General features: G+C 39.1%; 4 protein-coding genes and 1 pseudogene across 6 annotated transcripts; 3 read left to right on the top strand and 2 right to left on the bottom strand.

Annotated features, from left to right (window-relative positions):
• The window catches only part of LOC104825081, a 7006-nt pseudogene extending 1648 nt beyond the window's left edge, over positions 1–5358 (bottom strand).
• Positions 5359–8197: 2839 nt separating this feature from the next.
• Positions 8198–10142, top strand: LOC104815258 (aldehyde oxidase GLOX-like). The gene is made up of 2 exons (XM_010543595.2): positions 8198–8750; positions 8854–10142. Exons 1-2 carry the CDS (start codon positions 8212–8214, stop codon positions 10028–10030), a joined length of 1716 nt encoding a protein of 571 aa, XP_010541897.1. The 5' UTR covers positions 8198–8211; the 3' UTR covers positions 10031–10142.
• A 363-nt stretch (positions 10143–10505) lies between these two features.
• LOC104815267 (FACT complex subunit SPT16) lies at positions 10506–15016 on the top strand. Of its 3 annotated transcripts, XM_010543615.2 has the most exons (3): positions 10506–10650; positions 10876–10938; positions 11525–15016. In XM_010543615.2, the coding sequence occupies exon 3, from the start codon at positions 11550–11552 to the stop codon at positions 14733–14735; it is 3186 nt and encodes a 1061-aa protein (XP_010541917.1). In that variant the 5' UTR covers positions 10506–10650; positions 10876–10938; positions 11525–11549; the 3' UTR covers positions 14736–15016. The 3 variants fall into 3 exon arrangements, with proteins under 3 accessions (XP_010541917.1, XP_010541923.1, XP_010541908.1); XM_010543621.2 differs by lacking the exon at positions 10876–10938 and having other exon boundaries at positions 10506–10672; XM_010543606.2 differs by lacking the exon at positions 10876–10938.
• Positions 15017–15243: 227 nt separating this feature from the next.
• Positions 15244–19743, bottom strand: LOC104815288 (probable lysophospholipase BODYGUARD 2). The gene is made up of 5 exons (XM_010543630.2): positions 19135–19743; positions 18433–18770; positions 17939–18270; positions 17087–17289; positions 15244–15720 (listed from the first exon to the last, which is right to left on the bottom strand). Exons 1-5 carry the CDS (start codon positions 19428–19430, stop codon positions 15402–15404), a joined length of 1488 nt encoding a protein of 495 aa, XP_010541932.1. The 5' UTR covers positions 19431–19743; the 3' UTR covers positions 15244–15401.
• Positions 19744–24850: 5107 nt separating this feature from the next.
• On the top strand, positions 24851–26791 carry LOC104815297 (DAR GTPase 2, mitochondrial). The gene is made up of 7 exons (XM_010543642.1): positions 24851–25024; positions 25148–25333; positions 25416–25566; positions 25660–25730; positions 26004–26100; positions 26211–26401; positions 26495–26791. The coding sequence occupies exons 1-7, from the start codon at positions 24854–24856 to the stop codon at positions 26729–26731; spliced, it is 1104 nt and encodes a 367-aa protein (XP_010541944.1). The 5' UTR covers positions 24851–24853; the 3' UTR covers positions 26732–26791.
• Positions 26792–26947: the final 156 nt, after the last annotated feature.

Below are 26947 nucleotides of genomic sequence, written 5' to 3' on the forward strand. Positions count from 1 at the left end.
GAAAGAGGAGGGGTGGAAATGTTGCCTGGTGATTATCCTCGAAGGCAGCGAGGTGCAAAGCTGTGTTACCACTTTGATCACGCTTGTTCAGAACTTGAATCTCGAGCAATGCACCGTCTTTTCCGCTGATTCTCTGGACTCATCCTGTCAGAATTTCAAGCTCCTCGTATCTATCGTTCATCACGGCCATATGCAGAGCCGTCTGGCCGTTCACGGTCACGTCTCGGATGCATTCGGGACATGCCTAAAGAAATCTAGAGCAGTGGAGAATGTATCAGATGCGGAAGCTTAGAAAGGAAGAGGAAGAGAACGTGTGTTACTAAGTCTGTAGAAGAAAGAAAGAAATTCTCTGTATATTGACTTGAAATACAGTTTACATTATATAGAACATTTTCTGAAAGAGATAAAAGGAAACTAGAGATACGTATTTGCACATAAGGAATAAAGATGAATTAGTGTTGATACATTCCTGATTTGCTTCAATCACTCAACGTTCCTAAGCTTGGAACCTTCTGAATGAACTTGTGTCTTCTTCTCCTCTGATTCTTGATCTGTTTCTTGCATCCCAAGATGATCTTTGTCTCCTCGCTCATCAACATTCCCCCTCAAGATTGGTCGGCGATATTCGGAGAGACCAATCTTGGAGAGAATTTTGTTGAGAACAAATGAACTTGTGGCCTTCGTGAGTATATCCGCAAGTTGATCCTGACTTCTCGTATACATTGGTGCGATTGTCCCTTGTGTAATCTTTTCTCGTATGAAATGGCAATCGACCTCTATATGTTTCGTCCGCTCGTGAAATACTGAGTTGGAAGCAATGTGTAATGCCGCTTGGTTGTCACAATGTAGAGGGATCGGCTTATGAAGGTTGATACCGAGATCCTCTAGTAATTGTTTCAACCAAACTAGCTCGCTTGTAGTGTTCGCCATGGCCCGGTACTCGGCTTCTGCACTTGATCTCGCAACAACGGTTTGCTTCTTGCTTCTCCATGTGACGAGATTCCCTCCAACAAATGTGCAATATCCAGTGGTGGATTTTCGGTCCGTTCTGTCTCCCGCCCAATCAGCGTCACAATATCCGATTAGCTCCGTGTGTTTGTTGCATTGCATCCATAAACCTTTATTGGGCGTTCCTTTCAAATATTTGAGAATGCGATCCACCATATGCCAGTGTGTTGTTGTTGGAGCATGCATCCATTGATTGACCTGATGCACAGCGAAACTCAAGTCAGGACGTGTAATGGTAAGGTATATAAGCTTACCTACAACGCGGCGATATTGGTCGGCATTGTCCAATAATTCCCCCTCGCGTTGATCCTTGAAGTGTTCTTCAATCGGGGTCCGGACGGGTTTCGCTCCAAGTTTACCGGTTTCCTGTAGAAGATCTAAGGTATATTTCCTTTGAGACAAAAAAATGTTAGAAGCAACATAAGTGACTTCAATCCCAAGAAAGTATTTCAGTTGGCCAAGGTCTTTGATATCGAAAGTCAGCTTCAAGTGTTCTTTCGTAGCAGCAATACCGATATTGTCATCACCGGTGATGATAATATCATCAACGTACACAAGGAGAACAGTGATGCCCAAATCCGTGCGACGTATAAAGAGTGAGTGATCATTGTTGCTACGTATGAAACCGTTACCGGAGAGGGCATCATGAAGCTTTTGATACCACGCTCGTGGGGATTGCTTAAGTCCATAAATTGCCTTTTTGAGTTTGCAAACAAGAGGTTGCGTGGTATATCCGGGCGGTGGATGCATTAAATATCCTCAGCAAGATCACCTTGCAGAAAGGCATTCTTGACGTCCATCTGCCATAAAGACCAAGAGAAATTAGCCGCAAGAGAAAGTATGACACGAATAGAAGAAATCTTAGCAACCGGTGCAAAGGTGTCCGTGTAATCTTCCCCGTAAGTTTGTGTGAAACCTTTGGCAACAAGGCGTGCCTTGTGCCGTTCAATCTCGCCGTTGCTTTTGTACTTTATTTTGTAAACCCATTTCGAACCCACGGCTCTCTTGTTTGGTGGCAGTTCGATGAGTTCCCATGTATCGTTACGTTCTAAGGCATCGAGTTCATCCCGCATTGCATGCTGCCAAGCAGGGATGTCTTTGGCGTCGTCATAACGCTGAGGTTCATAACCCTGCTCAAGAGTACTCAAGAAACACTGATCAATAATAGGAAAACAATGTAATGAAGAGAATTCACCGATTGGATGAGTAACAGTCGACAGATGGGCATAACGAGGATTCGGTTTGTGGGGTCTAGAGCTTCGACGCAATTCTGGTGCTACAGTGGGTACATCAGGTGGCGGCGCTAGACTGGAGGGGGCAGGTGACGGTGGAATGTCACCAGAACAGAGATCGCGAGCTGGTCCGTGCTGAGAAGGAGCTGACATCGGCGAGCTATCTGCAAGCGGATCATCCCGAGCTGGCGCCGAAGCATCTGTAGGTGATGGATCCGATGAAACAACTGGGCCGAGAGCATCAGGGTTTGGTGGTTCCCCCTGAAGCGACGCATCCGATGAAACAGAGGGTTGAAACGGAGGCGGTGAACCGCTAGTACCTGCATCGTTAGTCTGTAATGGAAGAGAAAAGGCCAAGGGTGAGGAGGATAAAACCTGACGATGGGCCAAGACAGTAGGAGGTGGGCCGAGAATAGATGAAGTGGCGTTGACCGTAGGGGAAAGACCCAGCTGTTGATATCGGGCAAGAAGCTCCGAAGCAGGGTCAGAGGTAGCAGTGCCTTGAGACCCAAGAACATCAGAATTGGACCAATCGTTGTCTTCATAATAGGATAGAAGCTCATCGAATTTCACATCACGAGATGTGTATAGGCGTTTGGTGGCGGGGTGATAGCAAAGATACCCCTTTTGGTCATTCGGATATCCCAAAAAAATGCAACGAACACTCTTCGGGTCGAGCTTGGTGCGATTAGAAGAATCGACATAAACATAGCAAACACAACCAAATACTCGTAAATGATCAATAGAAGGTTTAGAGTGAAAGAGTACCTCAAATGGAGATCTATCGTGAAGCACTTGGGTTGGAAGACGATTAATTAGGTAGCATGCCGTCTTAACCGCATCACTCCAATAGGTCTTTGGAATATGTTTGTGGAAAAGGAGAGTTCGGGAAACCTCCATGAGATGTCGATTCTTGCGCTCGGCAACTCCATTTTGTTGCGGGGTGTTCGGACAAGAGCGTTGGTGAAGGATGCCATGAGTATCAAGGTAAGTCCGAAAGCTATGATTCAAATACTCACCGCCATTGTCCGTCCGTATACATTTTATCTTCACACCAAATTGATTAGTAACAAATGAAACAAACGTTTGAAAGACATTGAAGACATCACTCTTATTTTTCAAAAGATATAACCACGTGTACTTTGTCTTTTCATCGATAAATGTAACAAAATATTTGAAATGATCGCGGGAAAAGCACGGTGCAGTCCAAACATCAGAATGAATTAAATCAAATGCATTATCGTAAACTGTTTGGGAAATCGGAAAAACGGAACGAGAGTGTTTACCAAGTACAACAAGCCTCACAAAGTTCAGAACAAACAATGTTTTTGGTTTGCGGTACAAGTAAATGAAGCACTTTATTATGCGGGTGACCTAAACGATCATGCCATAAGGAGTCAGAAACATGAAACGAGGAAGCAAAGGGAGAGTGCAAGTCTTCTATCACGTAGAGATTGCCTCTCTTTATTCCGTGTCCAAACGAGCTATCCGACTTAGTATCCTGAAAGACCACATCATTAGTGCTGAAAACAACCTTGCAATCGGTATCACCAATGAGTTTAGAAATAGATAAAAGGTTGGTACTAAAATCTGGAATATAATAAGCATAAAATTCCATGCCAAAGAGGTGAAACTTCCCGCGTCCTCGAATAGGAACAAGTTTACCATCCGCCACAGTGACCATGCCGTAAAACGAGTCAAGTGTGTGAAACAGATTACGGTCTTTAAGCATATGATTTGTAGCACCCGAATCAATTACGACATGAGGAGAGGATAAGTTAGAGAAATTACCAGATTCTTTATCCTTTAGTGCAAGGGCAAAGTTCTTGAATTCCTCCTGTGTGAAGGAGATTGTGTGGCCAGCGGTCATTGCTGCAGAGTCGAGAGCGATGAAGGATTGCAACACAGTAGGATCAAGAGATCCTTGCAGGAGAACTAATGCCAACTGGTCCGCTTGATGCCATTTGGCTTGTTTCTCGGCGAGCAATGCCGGATCAGGGGGTGGGGCTGCGTCTTCTGTCGCCGTAATCTGCGATGTCGCACCACGATCAGAATCGATGTGGCTCCACAATCCCTTGCTACTCAGCGTAGCCTTGGCCGCTTTCGACCAATAGAAATAATTTTCTCCATTCAAAGTGATGGGAATCGGTTTCTGGGTAGTTTCCATGAGGATATTGAGAGAGACAAAGGATTGGAAACAGTGGGGAAAAGGTGAGAAACAGAGGCGGAAAAACAGATTTAAAACGAAAGAAAAGATTGACGATCTTGGTGCTCTGATACCATAAAGAAATCTAGAGCAGTGGAGAATGTATCAGATGCGGAAGCTTAGAAAGGAAGAGGAAGAGAACGTGTGTTACTAAGTCTGTAGAAGAAAGAAAGAAATTCTCTGTATATTGACTTGAAATACAGTTTACATTATATAGAACATTTTCTGAAAGAGATAAAAGGAAACTAGAGATACGTATTTGCACATAAGGAATAAAGATGAATTAGTGTTGATACATTCCTGATTTGCTTCAATCACTCAACGTTCCTAAGCTTGGAACCTTCTGAATGAACTTGTGTCTTCTTCTCCTCTGATTCTTGATCTGTTTCTTGTATCCCAAGATGATCTTTGTCTCCTCGCTCATCAACAATGCCAAGAGGAACTCTGTCAAAAGTTCCACATCTCCTTTTCTCACAACAAGATGCAGTGGAATCATACCTATTAACGATTTCAGAAAAAAAAAACACAAATCTTGAAATCAAGATTGTTGGACATCAGAACACGGAAACAAGACAAGAAGTTCAAGAGAAAGTAAGTACCCTCTCTGCCACGGACACGGACAAGACTGGGATCGACTTTGACTAGCTCGAGAGCTAACCGGGTCTGGTCCTTCTCCAGAGCAAGATGCAATGGGCTCAAGCCATTCGTGTTCAGCTTTCTTGCAAAAGAATGTTTCAGATTCATCATCTCCATTGCGAATGCGATCCTCCCGGATTCTACAGCTACGTGGAAGGGAGTGTCGACGAAAGGCACGGCATCGATTTTGTCGAGAATGAACGGATCCTCGTGAATTATCGCATACAATGCGTCGATGTTTCCAGACTGCGCCGCCTCTGTCAATCTCTGATCCATCCCCACTTACAGAACAGAAAATTTTCTAGTAGGAAGATAGAACTATAAGATCTCTCCCGTCTTGTCTGAAGAACATGTGATTGATTTATATTTTGTGTACCAAAATTCGCATTGACTGAGTCAAGATTACAGCCTTATCTCAAACGCGGTGTTGTTGATGAAGAGCAAGTTTTTTTGGTATAAGGTGAATCTATCCATTAATTTAAAATAGTTTACTTACAAAACATCCAGCCACAGCCGTACAAAATAGGATAACCATGTCACAAAATAAGCAAAATGTGAATGTGGTGTGCGTGTTTCTAACGTTGGTGCGTTCGGATACTTTCCGACAAGAAGAACCAGTCTTGCAACGTGGAAAGGCTGCCACCGTTACTTGCCATTGTAACAGAAATCAGGATGTTGCGCAATACTCGATCAATCCGCTGTTGAATCACATCACTCGTCGTTCGCTCCGATCGGAAAATCCTATTGTTCCGTTCCTTCCAGATTTGGTACACTGTAATCTGTAGGATCAATCTGCCTATGAGCGGCTTGCTATGGTTCGTGTCGGTTGCCCGATCAACCATCCATTCCCTGCATTGGAATACACTCATCGGCGGAGATGGCCATATCAAACTCCCCATTGTCAACCATATCCTTGAGCAAATTAAACAACTTGGATTTTTTTTTAGTTTTTAGTTCGGTTCTATTATTCAAATCAATTAATTAATAACTGATTTAACCGAATTCAAACTAATCATAACCGATTAATCTGAACCGAACCGTTCGTCCATTTCTATAAAAAAAAAACTAAAAGAATGTTACTAATAAGGAAATCAAGTTTTAAGTTTTTGGAATTAGAATGTTTTTTACATATAATTCGTATATTTTACATATCTATTTGTATTTTATAGATTCATCATGATTTTTTATTTTCCACTATTCGTTGTGTCGAATGGGTTCTTCGTATAAAAGTAAAAATCAAAGGGTCCATGTGTAGATCCTATTTTTCCTTAGGGGGCCTTTGCTCGATTTCAGTTTAACATTTGGGTCTTTTCTGTAATAATCAGAAATATTGGTTAAAATTGCAAAGTTCTTGAACATTTCGGGGCTCAAACCGAAATCATGGTAAAGCAGGACCAGGTTTTTCACTCGGACAACCTCCGGCGAACGAAGGAGAAGGATCGCAACAGAGATCGTTCATTTATCACGCTAAAGGTTTTTCCTTTTCCATTTTCATTTCGAAATTTATTAATATTTTCAATGGTTTTCATATGCTCGACATCACGATTCTGATCTTTTTCATCAACCCTTTTGGCGGTTTTTTTTTCGTGTCTGTATGGTATGTGTTCGACGAAATGCCCCAGAGAGGTTTTTGGGAAGAGCAAGTTGCAGAGAGCGACTTAAGTAAACCCTACACTGACCCTGTCTTTCAATACACCTTGACCTACTTGTCTCTGTCCACTTTCGAATCATTTTCGCAAATTACGGTTAGAAGATTTGGTTCTAATCAGATTGAGTGGATTTTAGTTGACATCAAGGAAAACAAAGGTAGCAACTTTTGTTTTTGTCGGAAGCAACGAAGTTGATAAAAAAAAATGTTAACATAAATATCTAGATCTAATTTCAATGACAAGAAGAATCTTCGGTTAAAGAAGCTTCCACCATGAACGTGCTAAAGGGGTCAGTCGGATTGTACATAGGGCTCTGAGAGGAACGAACAGGATGAAAAGAAATTTAGACAGGTTTGCGATTTGATCGTGAAAGAAGAGCCCAGAGACATCAAATCATGTTTGTGGGCGTGGGCCGAATTTTGATTAAATGGGTTAACCCTTTGGAATTACAATTAGGCCCAATTCACAGTTACCGTGTTGTCCACGGCCACACCTCTAGTACATAGTTGTTATGTTATTAAGAGCGAAATTTTAAAATATATATATATATATATACAAATCATGATTTTTTTTTCGTTCAATAATTCGAAATGGGCCGTTAATCGGCTATAAATGATCCTCTAACGTACCATAAAGGCATTAAATTTCAGCCCATAAATGGATCAGAAATGGTGGTCACAGGCCCAATGAACTCAATTCATGTCTAGGGGGTGCGTATATACATACATGCATATGTGTGTATGTAAATTCGGTGCGTCCAATCATCGTTAATATTTTTTTTCTTTTGATAACATAATCACAATATTTCATTTACAATATAATAACCATTGGTGAAAAATTTTCATTAACAAAGACATACAAAGCGAACAAAGTTCGTAGATAGAGAAAATACGGAACATAAATACCAAATTTGCAAAGCAGTGAATTTTAAGAAAGATGCGGGAAAAAGGGGAGGAGAAATAAATGAAGCGGTGAAGAGAGTGAAAGATTATAATATAAACGTGGTGGTGGGCCACGCGGTCGCGTGCTTACAGCTAATTTCGTTGGTGCAATATTTATGGACTTTTCAACTACTATATTATCTTTTTTTACAGTTTAATATGAACTTCGGGACAAGGACCAATCATTACATTTAACATTATTATATATAATGTACCTATTTACGTGTTCATCTACCGTGAAATGGTATTAATTAAATACTGCTAATGTTAGAGTCAATTGTATAAGAGATATCATGTTTTCAGCTAATACGGTAATACCCAATATCAAAGAGGAAAAAGGGTGTGTGTGTATATATATATAATGGGGCCATTTAATGAAAATTTAAATATCTGACATGGAATTTAAACATTGACACATTACATTATTATAGAGGTGAAAAACCAGTCACTGTATACACGCACACCCCACTGACTCTTGCATGAACAACTGAACTATTGTCCTTCATTTACTGCATTCAACGTCGTAACTACAAAGCCATATGCCCATTTATCTCTCTTTCCATGCAGCATTATCTCCACCGAAAGCCCAACCAAAAAAAAAAAAACACGAACACACAACAATGGAGTCAAGATTCTCACTTCTAATAACAATGGTGACTCTCTCTCCGTTCCTCGGCCCGGTCTGGCCAGCCGATCCAACCGTGGCTGCCGGACGATGGAAGATTCTGAGCCGAAACATCGGAATCTCGGCAATGCACATGGCGCTTCTACCGAACGACAAAGTCATTGTGTTCGACCGGACTGACTCCGGCCCGTCCAACATAACCGGACCTGTTCAGGGATGCCAAACCGACCAGGTATGTTACGCTCACTCGGTTGAGTTTGACCCGGTCAAACGAACGGTCCGACCTTTGACTATTTTGACCGACACGTGGTGCTCTTCCGGAGCGTTGTCGTCTGACGGCGAGTTGGTTCAGACCGGTGGTTACCGAACCGGAGAGAGAGTTGTGAGGTACTTTAGGCCCTGTCCTGATTGCGACTGGCATGAGGATCCCAACGGTTTGGTTTCTCCGAGATGGTACGGCACGAAATTCCACTAGACACGATACTAGACAAATTAGGAAGCCTTCTATTTGTATGCTTGTCTGTTACATGGTTCATGGATTTTTGTTATTCGACAGGTATGCCTCAAACCAGGTTTTGCCGGACGGTCGGATCATCGTGGTCGGCGGCAGGTTTCAGTTCTCGTACGAGTTCATACCGAAATCAGATACAAAGCTATACCAACTCCAATTCTTGAAGGAGACACTCTTCTCGGCCAAGATACCGAACAATCTCTACCCTTTTCTTCATCTTTCTCCTGACGGAAATCTCTTCATCTTCGCCGGCGATCGTGGAATATTACTCGATTACAACAAGGACGTAGTGATCCGAAACTACCCGGTTATGCCGGGTGGCATTTCTCGTAATTATCCGAGTACCGGATCCTCTGTTCTTCTTCCTCTGGTTCTCACTAGAGACAATGCCGAAAACCCGGTCGCCGAAATCTTAGTTTGCGGCGGAACCGAGCCGGAGGCGAACCGGAAAGCCGACGGAGGAATCTTCGTACCGGCGTCGAGGAGCTGTGGCAGGATGGTGATTAACTCGGAATCTCCGCAGTGGGAAATGGAGGAAATGCCTGTAGGCAGAGTAATGGGTGACATGATAACGTTACCGAACGGTGACGTTTTGATCGTGAACGGCGCCGCCAAGGGCTCGGCCGGTTGGGGAGTGGCGCGCGACCCGGTTCTGAACCCTGTTCTCTACCGGTTTAACCAAACCGGCTCCGGTTTATCGAGGTTCCAGGTGTTGAACCCGTCGGTTATCCCTCGGCTTTACCACTCGACGGCTCATTTGTTGTCCGACGGAAGAGTTTTGGTCGGAGGAAGCAACCCTAACGTCAATTACAATTTCACGGCGATGTATCCGACGGAGCTCAGCCTCGAGGCGTTTTACCCGCCGTATCTAACGGCTGACGCGCCTAGGCCCGTTATCACGGCGTTAAACCCGGACGTTAAATTGGCTTATAGACAGAGGATTCGCGTTGAGTTCAAGATCAAGAGACGTGAACTCGACGCGACGGTGGCTATAACGGTGGTTGCTCCGTCGTTTACGACACATTCGTTCGCTATGAACCAGAGGCTGCTGTTTTTGGCGTGCGGCGGAGCAAAGAGGAAGACTGCTGCGGCGGGGGACAGTTATTTCGCCGTGGAGTGCGATGCTCCGGCGACGTCCGCGGTGGCTCCGCCGGGATATTATCAGTTGTTCGTTGTCAGCGGCGGCGTTCCTAGTCGCGCCAAATGGATCCACATCAAATAGATTTGGGGGATAATTAAGGTGAACTTGTTAAATTTTAATAACGAACCTATTGGGTATGTATCATCATTGTGTTCAATTACTGAATTTATCAAACTGTATTTTTCGATCGCAATATCTAATCTTTTTTTTTCCTCGTTATCAATCAAAATCTTAAAGTTTCATTCGATGGACCCAATTCCCAAAACATCTCTCTGTCTATGTATATATGTATATAATTATATCTAAGATAAATATTGTTCTTCTGCCGTTTTATTTTTTTCTTTCCGAGTTACGACGAGAAGGTGATTATGATGGACCGTTAAATTGACCCAAAACTGGGTCAGTCAATGCAACATTTAAATGGGCCCATTTCCAATTTTAATTGGACCATATGTGTGGCCCAAAAAAGGCCCATTAAGACTGATCGGGTTTGTTTAAATGTCAGGTTTGTTTTACAAGACCGGGCCGATTGAACGGCTATAAATACCGACCTTTGCCGATTTGCCTCGCGGAAAGAGCCATTTTCCCTCTTGTTTCACTGTTTATCACCATCTCCCGCTCACTCTCTGTCTCTCTCCCGCCGGGAGGTCGCCGGAGTTTTCCGTTCCCCTCCGCCATAGCGTTGGAGCTACTACGTTATTGTGAGTTTCAATAATCTCTCCGGTTAGTTTCTGCGGATTTGTTCGTCTGACCCCTTTTCGATTTGTTAGTGTTCAATCTGGGATTGAACTCGTCTCCTTCTCTCTATTGTATTCTTCGATCTCTTTGTTCTTCACCCGTCACAGTTTTCTCTGGGTCTGTTTTATTTCGTAGTGTCAGGAAATCATGTAGATATTAACAAGTTTTATCCGTTTTTGCATTTCTAGGGTTTCATCGATATTTAGCGATTTTACCTGGCTGACCTTGAAGTTTGCCTGCTTATAGACTAGGTGCGTGACTTTCCTACGCTGATTCTTTCCCATCTGTAGAATTTAGTGGTGAGCACTCGGTCATATAGGGTTGAATTCGGTTTCAAGCTTCCAAACCCTAGATTGTTCCGCTTCGCTGTGTAGTCGTATGCTTCTTTACCCTCAGGATCTATAGGTATTTTTTTTAAGATAACGAACCAATGCTTGTAAAATCGATATTTCTCTTTGGGTTACCGTACATGGCTTGAGATTTTGCTGTTGGGAAGGTGGCAGATAGTTTCATATGGGTCCTATTGCTAGTTTGATGTTTTGATATTTGTTTAGGGTTTCTCGCTTTCATGTTTTTTCTGAGATCATTTGCTAGGCCTTGTAGAGAATTTAAAGATATTCTATTCACATGTAGTTTGGTGTTGAGAAAAGCTTTTGCACAGATTTTGTTATTCACAACGAGGCTAGATTCTGTTGTATGTTAAGTCTAATCTTTCTCATAACTATATTTCTTCTGCTGGAAATGGAAGGGGAAATTTTTGGGGTCAGTTTTTGGGTCTAACTGTTAGCCATTCTTTATATCTTCTGACATCTCTGAGTATTTTACTTTTTTGCCCAGGTAAGCCTCCTGCTTGTCTCTTTACATGGCAGATGTTCGAAATGGTAATGCACGGCCTCCTAATGGAGCGCCTGCAGGATCTGGAAGTGCCTATTCCATTGATGTCGCTAGTTTTACCTTACGTTTGAAATCCTTGTATGCTCACTGGGCTGAGCACAAGGCAGACCTTTGGGGATCTGCTGATGCTCTTGCCATAGCTACGCCTCCTGCCTCTGATGATCTGAGATACCTGAAATCGTCAGCGCTGAACATTTGGCTTCTAGGGTATGAATTTCCCGACACAATAATGGTTTTCACTATGAAGCAGATCCATTTCTTGTGTAGTATGAAGAAGGCATCTTTACTAGAAGTTGTGAAAAAGCCTGCTCGCAACGAATTGGATATAGATGTTTTTATGCATGTGAAACCTAAAGCTGATGATGGGACAGGGCAGATGGATGCTATATTTCATGCTATCCGAGGTCAGTCCAAGGCTGATTCCCCTATTGTAGGATACATAGCTCGTGAAGCCCCTGAAGGTAATCTTCTGGAGACATGGGCTGATAAACTAAAAAATGCTGACTTCCAGCTTGCAGATATCACCCCTGGGTTGTCTGATCTCTTTGCTGTCAAAGATGAAACTGAGATCATGAACGTGAAAAAGGCTGCTTACCTGACATACAATGTGATGAACAATGTTGTCATTCCTAAGCTTGAGAATGTTATTGATGACGAGAAAGAAGTCACTCACTCTTCCTTTATGGATTTGACTGAAAAAGCAATACTAGATCCGATTAAAGCCAAGGTGAAGCTAAGAGCTGAGAATGTTGATATATGTTATCCACCAATATTCCAGAGTGGAGGCGAGTTCGATCTCAGACCAAGTGCTGCAAGCAATGATGAATTGCTCTACTATGATTCAGCGAGTGTCATAATTTGTGCTGTTGGTGCTCGGTACAGTAGTTACTGCTCAAATATTGCCAGGACTTATCTGATAGATGGACATTCTCTGCAAATCAAGGCTTATGAGGTTCTTCTCAAAGCACACGATGCTGCCATTAGTGCATTGAAGCCAGGAACAAAGGTCAATTCGGCCTACCAAGCAGCCCTTGCCGTGGTTGAGAAGGAAGCTCCTGAGTTGGTTCCGAACCTTACAAAGTCTGCTGGGACTGGTATTGGTCTTGAGTTCCGTGAGTCGGGACTAAATATTAATGCAAAGAATGAAAAGGTGTTGAAACCTAAAATGGTATTCAACGTTTGTCTTGGTTTCCAGAATCTGCAGTGTGAGTCCGGTAACCGCAAGAACCAGAACTTCTCTCTCATGTTGGCAGACACTGTTATCGTGGGAGAAAAGGTTCCTGTTTTGACCTCTAAGTGCTCCAAAGCGTTAACAGATGTGTCATATTCCTTCAAAGAGGACGAAGAAGAACAGAAACCGAAGAAAAAATCTAAGGTCCTTGGTTCAGAGAACTTCATATCTAAGACAGCTCTTAGGTCAGATAACCAGGAGGTATCAAAAGAGGAGCTACGGAAACAGCACCAGGCCGAGCTTGCCCGCCAGAAGAACGAAGAAACTGCTCGAAGACTTGCTGGTGGTGGAAATGGGGCTGGAGACAATCGTGCTGCTTCTAAGAGTTCAACTGATTTAATCGCTTACAAGAATGTTAACGACCTGCCGCCACCTAGAGATTTTATGATCCAGGTTGATCAGAAGAACGAGGCTGTGTTATTACCCATATATGGTTGCATGGTCCCATTCCATGTGGCTACCATAAGAACAGTTTCGAGCCAGCAAGATACAAACCGCAACTGCTATATCCGTATCATCTTCAATGTGCCGGGTACGCCTTTCAACTCCCAGGATACAAACTTGTTGAAAAACCAGGGTGCCATCTACCTCAAGGAGGTGTCATTCCGGTCCAAGGATCCGAGGCACATCAGTGAAGTGGTTCAATTGATTAAGACCCTTAGACGGCAAGTCATGGCCCGCGAGTCAGAACGAGCTGAACGGGCCACATTGGTCACCCAGGAGAGACTCCAGCTTGCAGGCAACAAGTTCAAGCCTATAAGGCTGTCTGAGCTCTGGATCCGTCCTCCGTTTGGTGGTCGCAAGAAGATTCCCGGATCGTTGGAAGCTCATGTGAATGGTTTCAGGTATTCCACCACTAGACCTGACGAGCGTGTGGACATCATGTTTGGGAACATAAAACACGCATTCTTCCAGCCGGCCGAGAAGGAGATGATCACTCTCTTACATTTCCACTTGCACAATCACATCATGGTTGGAACCAAGAAAACGAAGGATGTTCAGTTTTACGTAGAGGTGATGGATGTTGTCCAGACGTTGGGAGGCGGGAAGAGATCAGCCTATGACCCGGACGAAATTGAAGAAGAACAGCGGGAGCGGGAGAGGAAGAACAAGATTAACATGGATTTTCAGAGTTTTGCGAACCGGGTTAATGATCTGTGGCAACAACCCCAGTTCAGAGGTCTGGATCTCGAGTTCGATCAACCTTTGAAAGAGCTCGGTTTCCATGGCGTCCCGCACAAGGCTTCTGCTTTTATCATCCCAAGCTCCAGCTGCCTCGTTGAGCTCATAGAATACCCGTTCCTTGTGGTCACGCTGGGTGAGATCGAGATTGTGAATCTCGAGAGAGTCGGGTTCGGGCAGAAGAACTTTGATATGGCCATCGTCTTCAAGGACTTCAAGAAAGATGTTCTCAGGATCGACTCGATCCCGACAAGCTCTCTCGACGGGATAAAGGAGTGGCTTGACACGACAGATATTAAGTACTACGAGAGCAAGCTGAATCTGAACTGGCGACAGATTCTGAAGACGATCACTGATGACCCGCAAAGCTTCATAGACGACGGGGGATGGGAGTTCCTGAACTTGGACGCCAGTGATTCGGAGTCCGACAACTCAGCAGAGTCGGACAAAGGGTATGAGCCGTCGGATGTGGAGGTGGAGTCGGACTCAGAGGACGAGGCTTCGGACAGCGAGTCGCTTGTGGAGTCGGAGGACGAGGAAGAGGAGGACTCGGAGGAAGATTCGGAGGAAGAGAAGGGAAAGACATGGGAAGAGCTGGAAAGGGAAGCGAGCAATGCAGATAGAGAGCAAGGGGATGAATCCGACAGCGAGGAAGAACGTAAGAGGAGGAAGATGAAAGCTTTCGGGAAGTCCCGAGCCGGACCCAGCGGAGGAATACCTAAACGCAGCAAGCTGAGGTAAGAGATTAGTGTTTAGTTTGTCTGAGTTTTTACTAGGGTTTAATCTATCTAAGAAGCTCTATTAGATTTTGGATAGATTATTAGATCCCCCCCCTCTGTTATATCTTTTGGTATGAAGTACGAACTGATGATGTATGAAATCTGTCGGTGGTTTCCACACTTTATATTCTCAGAATCGGTTCGGATTCCTTCGTTTCAGATCTCTCAGTTTTGTGGACATGTACGATGATGTGTGTAGTCGTATTGTTGTTCTTTACACCAAAGAGTGAAGGTGAATCTCAACTTTGTTGTTATTATTGATTATCATACATATTTAACTAAATTAATCACCGCCATCGTAATTAACTGACAAGAAATCTATAAAATAATAAACTTAAATGACAAATTTTTGTATTGTATTCATAAAAAAGGCAGAAAATACACATATACAATTATAAATGTTGAAGAATGTTTATTTTAATTGACGCTTTCATCTCTCTTCCTTTTTCTCTTCTTTTACAAATATCATCAAATCTCAATCTCACAATAACAACTTAAGCCCAATTCAAGAATTACTAGTTCTTAAATTGTTTTATATCCCCTCGAAAAGGGTTCGTTTATATATATATATATATATATTTGAAAAACCCCTTTATATAATTGATCACAATTATTAAAAATGTAAAAATCAAACTCCATTCCAAATCTCCTCGAGCTCTCTGGCAAAGGCTTTCTGCCGGCCGACAACAATGGTGATGTGATCTTTGTTCTCAACGACCTTGACCTTAGCACGTGGAACACGACGTTGAACGTCGAAGCTGCATTCCAAAGGGATGACTTCGTCGTCTCTGCCGTGGAAGATGGTGACGTGGCAATCGAGTTTGTCTCGCACGATGTCCAAATACGTATGGAGTTTGCTCCCTGTTCCACATATGATGTTGTGTAACGTGTGCCATGCCGCGTTGTGCGTGTGGCAGAAGAAGCCTTCCATTAAAAAAGTCCTTATCCTGCATTATTCACTCTCATCTCAAATCACATTTTTTTATTTTGATTTAAGAAGATAATATATCGAATTATTTATTAGATTCTGAAATATTCACTAACTTAGTTGATCATCAAAATTAAAAACGTTAGAATGTTCAGTAATTTTCGTAAAAAATCGTGTTAAAATAAGTTGGAAAATGTGATGTGATTACACTAACATAGTTAGAAATAGATTTTTTTTTTCAATTGTGAAATTAAATATTTTACAAATATAGGGGAGGATATGATGCAAAACTAAAATGAATGTAAAAGAAGAATTCGTGCGATCGATATCAAATAAACTTGGGATTAATAATGTTGTTGAAATTAAATATTTTACTTTTAAAATGCAAATAATAAATCAATTTTAAATCATCTTAATTTAAAATAATATCCATAATATAGATGAAATGGAAAAAGATTAAAACCATCAAATATTTATACAAATAAAAATAAAAAAGGTTTCTAATATAAAAAATACTATTTGAATTGTTCTTTTTTGTCTTTTTTATTTATTAATAAAATATGTTTTAGGGATAATTCTATTCAAGCATTGACTGACCATATCAATTGTTATCTTTTGGTAAACAATAACTCTAGCCCATAATTTTCCTAACCACAAAGAGGGATTTTTCCTACGTGTTACGCTAAATCGGAGGCTAATAGTTACTCTAGTTTCTCCTTTTCTTCTTATTAACTTTATAATTTTCTAGGGTTGCAAAACATCATCATCTCTATAACCATTTATGTTATATTTAGAAACCTGTAAAATAAAAACCATAGGATAGTGTTATACCATATGTAGATATATATATAGGTATATATGTCGATTTATATTTCCATATGGGGTTTCTCAAAACAACGTATACCTGAAAAACTTAAAATTTCAAATGTTTCTAAAATCATAGGTGGGTTTGGTGTCTATGTAGGTAGCCTAATTAAGTACTCTTTACTCTTTCCCCATTAGCTTTCCAAATAAATCGAGACACCTAATTTCACGGCAAAACTCGTCACGGACGATATTTATTTCACGTAACCTTAATGGTCCGTTATGTATATATATGTGTATATATATTATCCATGCATTTTCAAATCTTGTTGCGATATACAACATATATATACACACACACTCACGATAAGACCTCGACGACTCCGAAAGCTTTTTGGTCAGTGGTGCGACTAAGCCAATAACTAGACATCAATTGCATTAAATTCGTAGATTTCAGCAGTCACTAGTGGTTGGTCCATGGCAAAATATCAGGGCTTAATCAATTTAAATGTGTGTGTTAATATAGTTAGGTAGGTTTTGAAAATGTGGTTAGGTGGTTAAATAATACTAAGAGTGTGTACCTGTTACGTGTGATGAGTTTGGCGAGAAATTCCCATAGACGGTGGTTCTTGCAGATGAGCAAACAAATGGTACGGCTGATGTGTTCGTACCAGCACGCCATCGAAGCCCCGAACGATATCGGCGGCCACACCCTTCTCGGCGCCACCTTCCTCATCACGTACTGCGTCGGCTCGGCCTCTTCCTTTGGCACCGGATAATACGGCTGCAATATACGTGTACATACGTACAATCAATATTCTATATATGCATCTGTCAATATTACTAGTCACCTATAGTTTAAACACTAACATGCAAAATTATAAGAGTATGCTTAAATAATCATAATCATGGTCATATAACCTGTATGGATAATAATACTTGTTTTGGATGTTCATCAAAACGAAGCAATTAATGCTTACGTCCAATTTTATATCAAAACCTGTGTAAGGCGAACTTTTTTTTTGTAACATTATATATATATATATATATATATATATATATATATATATGAAGTTTGTACAAGACTGGTTTAGGTATATTTCATGAACGAAAGAGATAGATGACAACGTAGTTTTTGGATTGATTTATCAATTCATGAAAATCTTGGTGTGATGTGAAACGTTTTAGTCACCTTGATTGGACATCAAGAACCTCTTATGAAATGGTCCGTACGTATGATAATGATATTTATGAAATGCTTTGTACTAATATGTATATACACATTCATATTCATTGGTTGGTCGTACCTTACCAATAGACTAATTCTCACCCCCCTATGCAAGTTGTAAAACGTTTTGTTTTGTATCGATTTCATTCGGCATACATACGTACGCATTCGTTTTCGGGATTTCTATGAGATATACGGAACTTACCGGGGCCAAGAGGGTGAGCGACTTGACTGAGCCACCGTGTCGGACAGCGAGGCCGAGAGCCAAAATGCAGCCCAAGGAATGAGCGACGACGTGAAAAGACTTCACGTTGTATTTTTGTAAAACCGATTTCTCGATCATCTCCAGATGCTCCCTTAGCGTGTAGAGTGAGTCCGCAGGCTTAGGGCTCTTCCCAAACCCTAAAAGATCTACAGCGAATAGTCTATAATTCGCCTTGGCCGAACTCGACAAGTTCGAGAAAACCGTCTCCGACCAGAACGCTGAAGAAGATATGAAACCGTGGATGAACAACACGTCCTCTTTCGCCGTATTTCCTGTCTCAACCAATCAAAACCGCCGCAAAATGTTTTTTTTTTTTGTAAAAAAGTAAATGTAACTGCCGCAAAATGTTCATACGTGTTCAAATATTAAAGATTCAAAATATGTGTAGTAACGAAGATTTTGTGTGAACTTTATAAAGGTGCGAACTTTATTACCTTTCGGGATTTGAGTTTTGACAAAGAGAGATTGATCTTTGCGACAACTTGAGGCCCAACAAGTGCAAAACCCGCAATCGCAATCCGACCACCTCGAGACCGGATTCAGATTCTGCGGTCGGATCTTTCCTTGAAGCATTTCGACTACCGTGAAGTTCACGGTCAACCTCTTCCCTCTTCCTTTCTTCCTCGCCTTCTCGTGATCAGCGTATTCTGACCGAACCTTAGGCAACCGTTTGCTCAGCTCGTCAACCGAGAGCTTCGAGAGCTCGGATATAAGAGAGGCACGGGAATAGAGAGTGTCGGAGATTTCCTCGAGCTGAATCTTGGATCGTGAACTATACATATACGCAGTTAATACGCCATGTAAATTATATTTTTGTCAATCATGGAACCGGTGAAAAAATCATCAATCATGACATAGATTAAAGTAAAATGGGAAGACAGAGGGAAGAAGGGTCTGCACAAAATTTTAAAAACCGATTCAAATTACATGATTTCCATGCAAAATTGCATAAAACTAAAAACCTACCATATATATTTCCTCTTTGTAGAGGTGAAAGTGAGAATCTTGATCCATCTTGTTTCGGGTCCACAAGAAACTAATACAAATTTGCGTCGGTTTTTGTACGAACAAGCACGGATTTGTCACGACTGTAATCAGAAAGATCGATGCAAAATTTTTTTTTAAAAAAAAAATACCTGAGTTCTTGGGGAGGAGAAAGGGTGAGAATGTTGGATTCGCCATTGTTGTGGGAAACAAGGATTTTGCCACGAGTGGTGGTGATGGGTTCCTTGGCCGACAAGCAATAGCAAGGCTTCCATTCTGCTTCGAGCAGATAATCCGCAGCTTTGTAGAGGAGACAGAGCAAGCAATCTATTATGTCCAACACACAGAACACGACCAAACTCACTGTCTCATTCAGAAACCTCCCCAGCACTGTCACCGCCCATCTTGTCTTGCTCATCATCATCATCATCATCATCGTCGCAGCCATGCATGAACAGTTCTCTCTCTCTCTCTCTCTCTGAGAGTTGAAGAAGAGAAAGAATCGCAAAGAAAGAAAGTATATGGGAGAGTACTTGTTTTTTGATGCGCCATATATATAGAGGATACGCTATATATTATGATATATGGAGAGAGGAAAGAGGTTAAAGAAACCGAAAAATCACATGTGGATGCGATTTATTTCAGGACATTCTGAAATGGGTTGTCGAAAATTCCATGGGATTCGATCTGTAGGATGGCGACTTTTGCTAATATCATATCCGAAGGTTCGATAGCGAAAGCGTGCAAGAGAGCTATGACTTCAAGAAACTCGCCGATCAACGTTGGTTGTAAAACAATGTGGAAAATATCTTCTTTTTTTATTTTTTATAACAAAATCCTTTGTTCATACTAGATTCGCATATAGGATAGCACCTATATATATATATATATATATGTATATGTGTGTGTATATTGAAAGAATAAATCATTTACCTTTGTTTCGCAAAAAAAAAAAAAAAAAAAAAATACAACCGTTTTGAATATTGAATTGCATCGCACTGAAAACTTACCTTAAATATTAAAGTCTTATAAGCAGAAACAAAACTATTGAAATTTTTAGATTTCAAAGGCAATATATAAATCCGAGTTTAACGATCTATTTAAATAATTACAATATAGTATCTATCAAATGTTAATAACTGTATATTCATATACGTGGGTGCTGATGGCCCTGTGGTTTCTTTCACATGTTGTCAGAAGCTCCGCGTTTAGTATTAGATATTTCAGGTTTCAATAATGTTTTTTTGGTTTTCATTTTTTATTTTTAAATTTATCCTCATTTACTTTTAACATCGTTTCAAATTTCAAGTTTGTTCGGATTTGATTTGGGTTTTAATTTTATTAAAAATAATAATTATTTTATAAACAGATTTTAGGTTCATTATAAAACTTTCATTATTTTTATGATTGGGTTATATCCATATGATTTGTAACTGGGTGGGCTTAAATTACGGTAAAAATACATGTTGTTACTTAAAACCCAATTGAATTTAATTTCGTATATAAAAATTTATTAAACTATAACTTTGGCCAAACATCTATTAATCGATTTGGATTAATTTAATCATTATTAATACACAATTTATATGCGGGAATGTTGGGTGTAGATCTTGTTGATTAGTCCAAGCAAAGTTTTCAACACCACAATACATTTCCTTTGAAATAACTATAATGACCATGTGTTAATACAAATGGACATATATGTAAATTTATACATACATATATATATATATATACTGTGTACAAAGTTGAATATAACTTATATAAAATTGCGGATTATCCGTGTTTTTTAATTGTTCGAAAATCTCTCAATTAATTTTACGTTGAATAATAAACGAACAAAATAAATATTACGGGCTATCGCCAAAAAAAACTTGTACTCTTTTTCGGTCAACGAAAAACCCTTTTGCTTTTTTGTTTACTAATTAAACTCTATATTTGGTGTGATTAACTCATAAAACCCCGAACTTTTTTAAAATTCGCCAAAAATTCTCCCGTCTATCAACTCAAACAAAAATGATGATGTGACAATGACATGACTTTCAAATCATGACCACATCATCATATTTATGTCGCATCATCATTTCAAACAAAATTTAAATTAAATAAATTATTTAAATTAACATATAAATTCACATATACATATATATATTAGAAATAAAATTATTTGTAATTAATAAGACACATATACACATAACTACACTATATATGTATATTATAACTAATACATATATATATATATTAAAATAAAAATAATTATAAATAATTTTATATACATACACAATATACATATTAAAATAAAAATAATTATAACTAACATATATACATATAACATATCTATTAAAAATAATATGTATATCTATATATATTAGTTATATATGCAACACATATATACAACTAATATGTATATTAAAATAAAAATAATTATAACTAACATATATACATATAACATATCTATTAAAAATAATATATATATGATTTTTTCGTTGACTTAGAAAGATTATATGAATTTTTTTGGCCATTTAATATTAAAGCAAAGATTACCAATAAACAAAAGTTTTTTTTTAAAAAAAAAGTTAGGGATTGTCTCATTAAACGCCCAAGGGGATGGGGTAGGTAGTAGTTGAACCATCCTGTTAATAGAAAAAGGAAAACAAATTTTATCCATGCACTTGGCATCCCCATTAACGTACGAATAACCTTTTCCATATATATATATATATATATATATATAATGATTTCGTACATAAATATAATTTCTTGTTTCTATGAAACTCACTAATCCAATTTTTCTTATCTAACTCATTACACACACACACTAATTTAGTGTTTCCCTAATTTAGTTAGATATTTAATAAATGTCACACTTGTTTATATATGCAATTTGACGATTCAATAAATATTATTATTTTCATATTTTAGAAATCATTCCAACAAGTGCTTGTATAAAAGAAACATAGACTAGACTTCAAATAGTTACCTCCCATTAGATTGGGTTTTAGAGGCACTTAATTGAGCTAGTTTATCAAATAAATTTTAGATTAATATTGTTTATCATTCATTTTGATGAGGTTTTATCGTTCGACCATTAAAAATATTGGTTATCATAGTCATGCACTAAATTGATGGGAAAAGCGTGATAATTAAATGGATTATATAAATCTCGTCGTGTGATGTTACATGCATGCAGTCTCTGTATTGGTATTTATTTCTATATCTTGAGTTTGAAGTAATAAATGATTAATTTGAAAAAAAGCAAATACTTTCACATGGATCTTGCATTTATTATATATATATATATAATACGTTTGTCACTTCTGTAGACCCACGAGAATTCGGTGCTTAATAGTCCACGAACGTTCATTTTATTTTATTTTATTTTGATAATCCGAAAGTTCACCGGACCTTTTGATCCGACTACATCTCCCACAAGACCGGGGAAGTCTATGTGAATGCCCCACGTTTGGGTTTAAACCCAGGGTGAGAACATGTAAACACCATAAGGTAACTCAAGCTTGGGTCGTTCATTTTATTTTATCACTAATTATGTGATTTTTTGGAAGGTGCATTAATCATTTCCATATATACCAAAGTTGCTTTGGTGGAAGAGTATAGCGACTTTGGATTCCTCGTCTGTTGTGGGGCAAATAACATGGGCTCTTTATACAACATTCCGTAGCTCCCTATATAATTGTTCGGCAAAATCGATGCATTATATTTTCTTGAAAAATAATCATACAAACACATATAGATATATATGAGCTGTGTCCGTTTCCCTATTCGGTTCGGGTCGGGAATGATTCGGTTGGATCCTTTCGGTTTTATAAGAATAGGTACCAATCAATTATTATATTATATTCAATTCATTTCAATTTCTGTTTCTGTTAGATTCGGTTCTGGTTTTTTATTAAAAAAATAGTTCTTTTTTAAAAAATTGATTTTTTTAGTTTTTTTTATAAAAAAATTTGGACCGGAACCGAACGGAGCTGAAACCGAAATTGAAATGAACTGAATATAATATAATAATTGATTGGTATATATTTTTATAAAACCGAAAGAATCCAATTGAATCATTCCCGACCCGATTCGGGTCCGGTCCAAACACATACAGTATTTTATAAAAATTAGTATTAATTTCGTGAGTGGCTCGAATAAAATAAAACTAGCAACTTTTATTTGTTATTAATACACACTAAACACACGCGATTTATTTGGTCTTTAACTTAAGTCGGAAGTTTATAATAATGGTATGCAAATCCCTAGACCTATAGTATTGTATATATATGGCATGAATAAAACAAGATGAAGGCAAACCCTACCTAGCTAATTTTTCAGGCGGTGACATAACAAGGGTCGTCGATTAATAAATCTCGATCCCAATATTAGATTGGTATGAACATGACGTTTTAGCAAACATATGGACGAAATTAATCGCGTTGGTGTATACATTTTAGAAATTCTATTTAACAATATCTTCGTTGCTTGTTATAATTAATAGAAATTCAAATCCAAAAAAATAAATCACATTTTGACATCATAACAAAAAATTGTTCTTTAATACCGTGTATTTTTTGTTACCAATAGTAAAAATATATAGCCATCGAAATTAATAATTAATATTACATGATAATATATAATTACATATATAATAACAAGCAATGTCGTCCATGTTGAGAAACGGAAGAGTTAATGAGTGGTGTTGACGTATACACGGCAATAAAATCTAAATGATTTAATACTACTAATAGTGATAATTAATAAAAAGATTAGCGGTTATGGTTGTTGTGCCATTGATCACTTACGAATGCAATTAATGCCGAAATGTGAAAACACGAATGATAAAAACGAACATTAAGGATATTATGTGTTTTATTTTTATATATTTCGGCATAATAAGGCTATGTATAGTAAGATTTTTTTTTATTATTATGTGTTCATATTATATATATATATATATATATATATTATGCTGTGGTTAAAAATCTGATCCATATTTATGTGGCGTACAGGATCCAGTCTTCGTCCATGGTATACAAGTGGTACACACACAATGCAGAGAACCAAAGAACACAGCAAAGCATTTAAGATTCAGACAATGTCTCCTTGCCTAGAAATTAGAATCAAGTCAACGCAACGTTGACTTGGATGGCCCAGTGCAGAAGGTCAATTCTCGGTCCATGGTTTTTTTGCTCAAATATGATATATATATATATATATATATATATATATTGTGTTAAAGATTTGTTTACTCATATATATGTGTCATTACGCTAAACTATGCGTGCTGTAGTCTTAAATAAAATAAAATAAAATATCATTCATAAAGAAATAATATGAGATATAAAAAAGAGAGTTCTATAAATCTTCATTAAAATTTTGCAGTTAATTGTAACTGGCCCGTCGTTTATTCTGTTACATTATTATTATTATTATTATTACTGATGCTCATATATATATATATATATATATATATATATAGTGTTAAATGTTCGTGATATATCCACCAAACCGAGTATTTCATGGTATAATCTCAGTATTTTCTGAACAACATTCATGTATCATAACATCGAAATTATGTCACAAATCAGATACATTTATGACACGTGTGCAAATATGTCTAACATTTTCATTACACAAATTTATTTCCCACATCAATCTGATTTGAATGCTTATATCTGTTTAAATAATATGAAATTTATTATCAACAAGCAAATATAATTTTCTAACGATGGATATTAGGTTTGGGCCCATAAACGGGCTGATTTTTCCCATAGTTAGCCTCAATATCGGGCCTATAGAATATTGTTGGGTTCAACGCGCGTGCATTTATTTACACGCGTGTACACGCGCGCGATGCTTAGTTTTCACCAAATGTCAACGGCTAGAAACTGGAAGATTGGGAGGGAAATCGGAGAAGCTGTGATCAAAGCGTCGAGAAACCCTAATCGGAGATGGTACGGGCCTCACATGGCGGCCGCAGCTCGGGCCATTTCCGATCGTATCCCATTGGTCGATTTCGTTCTTGAGATCAGAGACTCTCGTGTTCGTTTCCGCTGCCCTTTTTTCGTTTTCCGGGTTTTCCTTTTCCCACCAAGTGTTTGGTTAAATGTCTCACAGAGACCAAGTTCACGTTTTTGTCCGATGATGTAACTCCCCATCTTGCAGATTCCTTTTTCGTCTGAGTACGAGTTGTTGAGAAAGTTTACTGCTTTTTCCTTGAGAAGAATCATTGTGTTGAACAAGATGGAGCTGGCAGATTCTTTCGGATTGAAGGAGTCCATGGATTACTTTGAGCGGCGAAACTGTCCCTCCTATGCAGTGAACTCGCATAACAAAGAATGTGTCAAGCAAGTAACATTTCCCCCCTTCTAGTTCTCTGTATTTTTGGATATCTTGATGGGTCAGCAACTAAGGCTTGTTGCTTGTTTTGCAGTTTCTCAACTTTTTGCATAGTAAAGTTAGGGAACTGCACAAGAGTGGCCATACAAATCATACCACAACGTTCATGCTTCTCGGGATTCCTAACGTTGGGAAGTCTGCTCTTGCCAATGCTCTGCATCAGATTGGGAGGATTAGCGCTGCGGGTATATATTATCTCCTCAATTTAGCATTGCTTATCGATGAAATATCAGCTTTTTACAATCAAGCCACCATTCTTTGCATGCTCACATTTCCAGAAAAAGGAAAGCTGAAGCATACAGTAGTCAGTTCGGAACCGGGAAATACTAAAGACATTACCAGCTTGAAGGTGTGCCCTTATTTTGTCAGCATCTATGAGATATGTTGCTCAGAGGAAAAAAAACTGTCTTAGAAGGCTGCTGAATTCCTTACTTCAAAATGCTAGTTCTAGTTCATAAAATTTACCCACGGACTTGGCAAATTGAGTTTCCATGTGTGTTTATGTTCAATGATACACGCATGCTTGAGCTTATATGTCCTTTAGTTGACTTAGATTTCAATATAAGTGTTGAACATGTTGCTGTCAGTAATGTTAAAAGTGAAGAATCTTCATTTTTTTCAGATCGGTAGTCGTCCAAACATCTATGTATTGGACACACCAGGCATTTTGCCTCCTAACCTTCAAGATGCTGAGATCTGCTCAAAGCTGGCGTTGACAGGTTTGACTGTCTCCAAACTCAAACGAATTGTTTGTGTTTTACCCTTAAGTATATCGTAATTCCCATTCTGCATGAAATCGAACATAACGGTTTATTTTGCCAAAATGCAGGAGCCATCAGGGATGATCTAGTTGGGGAGATAGAACTAGCACAGTTCTTTCTGACTGTTCTCAACTCGGGTCATGAATACAAGAGATGGGCAAAACTCTGCAAGTCTGAGGATGAAACAGAACATCTTAACAATGGCACCCCCAAGTTGGATACTATGAATAAGAGGCAATACCCCACAGATCATACGCAGGTGTTCAGCCACTCGGAATTATCATTTGCGCCTAATCTAGTTTCTTGAATGTCTTCGATAAATCTATTTTTCTATTTGTTTCTCCATTTGCAGGATTTCATAGTCCGTGATGTCCGTAGGGTTCTGTATCAAACCATATCAGCATTCGATGGAAATTTAGAAGACGAGATTGACATGGAAAATCTTGTGAAGTCTCAATTCGCAGCGTTAAGAACCGTTCTTAGGGTTTCTGCCGAGGCAGGTGAGTATGCTGATCTCATAGTTGCTTCCAAGTTACTGAATCTATATAGAACTGGTAGACTTGGACAGTACACATTGGAACATGTTTGAATGTCTCTGCTGTATCTAAAACATGATTAGCTTGTTGTAATGATTTGTTGATTGAGTTTTGCATGGGTGTCTGACCTCCAATTAATGACGAGTTTAACGAACGGTAATTATTATTAGTCTGGTACATTAGTATGTATGGGGGGGGGTGATTCTGTTTTTGGGTGTGCTGAGTAAATAACGAAAAGTTATGGGGTTGAAAAGGTGAATTAGGGAAAG

This window comes from Tarenaya hassleriana, unplaced genomic scaffold, assembly GCF_000463585.1.
Source record: "Tarenaya hassleriana unplaced genomic scaffold, ASM46358v1 Cleome1, whole genome shotgun sequence".
NCBI classification, from domain to species: domain Eukaryota; kingdom Viridiplantae; phylum Streptophyta; class Magnoliopsida; order Brassicales; family Cleomaceae; genus Tarenaya; species Tarenaya hassleriana.

Coding starts and splice junctions, on each gene's coding strand:
- LOC104815258 (XM_010543595.2), top strand. CDS start 8,212: ATGCCCATTTATCTCTCTTTCCATGCAGCATTATCTCCACCGAAAGCC. Junction 8,751..8,853: donor GGTTTGGTTTCTCCGAGATG/GTACGGCACGAA, acceptor GTTATTCGACAG/GTATGCCTCAAACCAGGTTT.
- LOC104815267 (XM_010543621.2), top strand. CDS start 11,550: ATGGCAGATGTTCGAAATGGTAATGCACGGCCTCCTAATGGAGCGCCT.
- LOC104815288 (XM_010543630.2), bottom strand. CDS start 19,430: ATGGCTGCGACGATGATGATGATGATGATGATGAGCAAGACAAGATGG. Junction 18,271..18,432: donor CAAAACTCAAATCCCGAAAG/GTAATAAAGTTC, acceptor TGGTTGAGACAG/GAAATACGGCGAAAGAGGAC. Junction 15,721..17,086: donor AAACTCATCACACGTAACAG/GTACACACTCTT, acceptor TGAATAATGCAG/GATAAGGACTTTTTTAATGG.
- LOC104815297 (XM_010543642.1), top strand. CDS start 24,854: ATGTCAACGGCTAGAAACTGGAAGATTGGGAGGGAAATCGGAGAAGCT. Junction 25,567..25,659: donor TGGGAGGATTAGCGCTGCGG/GTATATATTATC, acceptor TCACATTTCCAG/AAAAAGGAAAGCTGAAGCAT. Junction 26,402..26,494: donor ACCCCACAGATCATACGCAG/GTGTTCAGCCAC, acceptor CTCCATTTGCAG/GATTTCATAGTCCGTGATGT.